The 4109-nt window shown below is 43.1% G+C and overlaps 1 protein-coding gene across 1 annotated transcript; it reads left to right on the forward strand.

Moving 5' to 3' along the window:
• Positions 1–2887, forward strand: tsfm (Ts translation elongation factor, mitochondrial). The gene is made up of 6 exons (XM_017718666.2): positions 1–264; positions 481–621; positions 701–829; positions 1615–1731; positions 1830–1911; positions 2123–2887. The coding sequence occupies exons 1-6, from the start codon at positions 217–219 to the stop codon at positions 2515–2517; spliced, it is 912 nt and encodes a 303-aa protein (XP_017574155.2). The 5' UTR covers positions 1–216; the 3' UTR covers positions 2518–2887.
• Positions 2888–4109: the final 1222 nt, after the last annotated feature.

The raw sequence follows: 4109 nt of genomic DNA on the forward strand, positions 1-4109 counted from the left end.
CTTTACGACGAAGTGAACGGCTTTTCCAAATGTTTCCAACCGAGGGGGCAGATCTGCGTCCTCCTGCAGGGACACGCTCAGTGCGCTCCTGTGCTGTAGGTGGAGCAACGCACTCTGTATCTGTGGTTCACACACGCCGAACTCAGGGACGAATAAGTGCAGCGTCCTTTCGGCTTTCCGTACTCAGCGTGGTTCAATGACATTCCGGTAGCAGGGATGGCTGTGTCGGTTTTATTCAGGTCTATACGAGCAGAGCTCACTAAGGTAGGAGTGTTATTTAGTGTACACACAGTATAACTCTTTGTGTTCATTGCCAGTGGCTAAACAGGCTGACATATGAAGGCTGGCCGCATATATCCTGGGGGGAGTGCGCAGCCTCACCATCACCTGTGCCTCTATACTTCGTTTACCTCGTCTTCTTTGTTTCATATTTTGTTCGAGGCACTCCAACTGTTAAATGTCAGTCTGTGTCATTCTCAGGTCACCTTTCAGAGACACACTGTCAGGTGTGTGCAGAGCGCAGCAGATAAAGCGCTCCTGGTAAAACTGCGTAAAGCCACCGGCTACACGTTCATCAACTGCAAGAAGGCGCTGGAGAAGTTTAACAACGACATTTCTCAGGTGAGCTGTAACTTTCACGGTGGGAAACGAGTTTTTGATTTTGTGTGCTGGGGATATTTCATTATTTGTGGTTTTGCAGGCAGAAAGCTGGCTGCACGAACAGGCTCAGAAGGAGGGATGGAGCAAAGCAAGCAAACTGGAGGGCCGGAGAGCCAAAGAGGGACTGATTGGTCTGCTGATGAGGGATAATGCAGCTGTCATGGTGGAGGTCAGAATTCAGCAAAACCTTTTCATTTATGTTGCTTGAATACACACCTTATATCTTAAATCAGTGGCTCCCCCACTCTGCGCCTGGAGTGCTCCTTCTTTGTATATTTTTGTGTTTTTGATCTCACACGCCTGATTGAACTTCTCAGCGTATAAAAAAAACCTTTCCTGAGGTTAAATGGGTGCAGCAGGGAAAACACGAAAATGTGCAGGACAAAGTTACTACAGGTACAGGGTTGGTTACCTGTGCCACACATTTGCAGTGTCCGGCTATTATAGTGTCCACACCGTGTCCACATCATGTCCAAAGAGATGTACAATATTTGATGCTTTGTAGGCACAGTGCTGGTTTGATACTTTTTGGCTGGTTTCTTAACACTATAAAAACATTAAAGCTGTACTATGTCAAAATCCCCAAAACGTAGCTCTCTGGTGTAATTGCATGCAATGCATAGAAGAAAATTTTGTAACAATGGTTGTGCTTTGGACCCCTTCTCTGTGTGGATGAATGTGATGGTCACGAGTGCATTGAGAGTATTGAAAGATAACTCCATCAAAACTTGGTTAAGGGTGTTCTCCAAGGATGTAAATGCTACATTTTTCAGTTGGTGCAGGTTTAAGCAAAGGTTTCATAGTATACTGTTCTAAAGTGCTAGAGACAATTTAATATGTTAACACCAATCTAGCACACTACCCACAACACCATGATATATCACAATACATGTTGTTATGCCTATGTGTCACATGTTTTAATGAAAATGTTTTTTTGTGTTTGTGTGGTTTAAGATAAACTGTGAGACTGATTTTGTGGCGAGGAATGAGAAGTTTCAGCAGCTGGTGCAGGATGTTGCTTTGGCTACAATGGCTCATCACTGCAGCAAGGCGCATGGCGGATATAGAAAGGTATTTCCAGACTGCCTAGTTTCAGTAAGTGTGAATGCTAACATTTAGCATCATCACTCTTGCAGTAAAAGAGGCCATAAAAACTATTATCTTTGCAGAGTATGTTGTCTGCTGACGACCTTGCTAAGCTCACCATGGTGGAGGGACCCTCAGTGGCAGATCAGATGGCACTGACTATAGGTAAGACAAGCAGGAGACATAGGTCTGTGAGTGACTTCCCATTGTGCATCTACATGATGTGTGAATCACACAGATGTGGGTTGATGGATGCTGTTTTCATAATAAACATTGTAAATTAATTACATATTAATGAATAATTATCGCATCCGTCTTAACCTTAACTTTCTCGCTACTGCTTCTCTCAGTTCTTTTATTCGCTCTTCCTTCCCAGGCCGTTTGGGTGAGAACATTTCCGTGAGGCGGGCTGTGTCCGTAGGTGTACCTGCCGACTGGCACATTGGCTCGTATGTCCATGGAGCAGTTACAGGGCAGAGCAGCATGCCGATGGGGCGCTATGGTGCTCTGGTTGTGTTCCAGGGTGGGCCTGAAGGACAGGCAGAGGCTTTTGGAAAGAAGCTGGGACAGCATATAGTGGGGGAGGCTCCTGTTACTCTAGGAAACATGGAGGATCTACCCTGTGGAGAATCTGAAACACGACTTTTACCACAGACCTTCCTGCTAGAGCCCAAATACACTGTGGGACAGTACCTCACCTTGCATGATGCACGTGTGCTCGACTTCATACGCTACAAATGTGGTGAGAGCGCCTCTCAAGAAGTGGAGTGAGCGGAGAGCACATCGTGTTGCAATAGGATGGCAGTCTGCTTGTACAGTCATGCTACATTTGGGAACCAGTTAAGACCCACACTAAGGCAAAAGCAGGATTTGAATGTGCCTGAGGAACACAGCACATTAATTGTATCAGCTCTGATCATTAAAAAATCTCTGAGTATTCAATTACAGTGAAACTCAAAGTACCAAGATGAAAACTTTTTTTTAAGGCCTGCATTGTTAAGAGAAACAAAGAAACGAAAATAACTTATTTAGGCCAGAGACTAAAGGCCTGATATATGTATAGCTCTTCAATCCTGCTCATATATTCAGCATAAAATGAGCCGTTTCTCCACATTCAAAATAAAACATTTTATGTATCACACGGGTTGTTTCTGTGTGTACTTATGAGTTTTACTACTAATTGTGTTTAGTGCTCATTCTAGAGTTTCCAACTTTATTTGTATAGCACCTTTTATAATGGTGATTGCCACGAAGAACCTTTACATAAATCCAGACTCCTCATAAGGGGGAAAACTGGCGAGGAAATAACGGATCGTATTTCTTTAAAAGGACGGACAAATGCAATTTCAAACCAGGACCAGTAATCGGGAGGCTTCTCGGAGCAGAAGTGCTGATCTAGGATGTCTTCCTGTGTTCAAAGTAAATACGAGCGAAATCCGGTTCTAGATCAGCACTGCTGCTCTGGGAAGCTTCATGAACTTGTAAATGAGTAGATGTTTTCTTGCTTGCCACAAGGTGTCGCTGTGACTATCTGATTCCCTCTGTTGTGACAAATTTGAAGTCCAATTCGGTCATTGTTCACTTCCCCTAGACGCTGGAACTGTAGTTTCCTGATAGTACACACATTCATTTTCAAACGTGGCTTCATGGTAGTGTCTCAGGTTTAGTGCTCCAGAAAGAAACACATTTATAAAGGTTGTAAGAAAGTTTTACATGGCTTTTAAACAAATTTTGCTTTTACATGAGAAAATTAGTTATCAGAATTTAATCGAGTTGAAATGGCAAAGAAAGATGACGAGGTACTGAACTGAATTACTTAAGAGTGAATCCCAAACGGCTTCCTATTGGACACAATCAGAATGCATTAATTTATGACCAAATGTGGAGGCACCTAAGGCTGCGCTTAAGTAATTGTTACTTTAATTAAATAACTTTAGGATGAGTAAAATGGTGTAAACACAACGACTGAGTTCCCAGTAGAACTTCATAGATCCTGCAGCTGTCCATCTGCGTAGGAACTGAAGTTTGTTAAGCGCTATTCGTCTCTTCTTGACATCCTTTCAGTCTAAAATGAAATGCTGAAACTTATATGTGGACAACGGTCAAGCAGTCCAGGTGCTGATACCAACATTACAAAATAAAATTAAACAAAAAGGAAGTAGGAACTAAACGCGAATGACTAAAACGGAGCTGAGCCAAAATAAATTCCTTTCCTCATGAGTAAAACTATCATCTGAAGAACTGTTGCCCAACTCTGCCTATGTAGTGCACTGTATAGCGAGTAGGGAGCCGTTTGGGATTCAGCCGACGCCCACATGTTTTGATTGGTCGAGCCTCTGACTCGAGATTAAATGACGTCATGC

The sequence above is a fragment of the Pygocentrus nattereri genome, chromosome 26, assembly GCF_015220715.1.
Source record: "Pygocentrus nattereri isolate fPygNat1 chromosome 26, fPygNat1.pri, whole genome shotgun sequence".
NCBI lineage: Eukaryota > Metazoa > Chordata > Actinopteri > Characiformes > Serrasalmidae > Pygocentrus > Pygocentrus nattereri.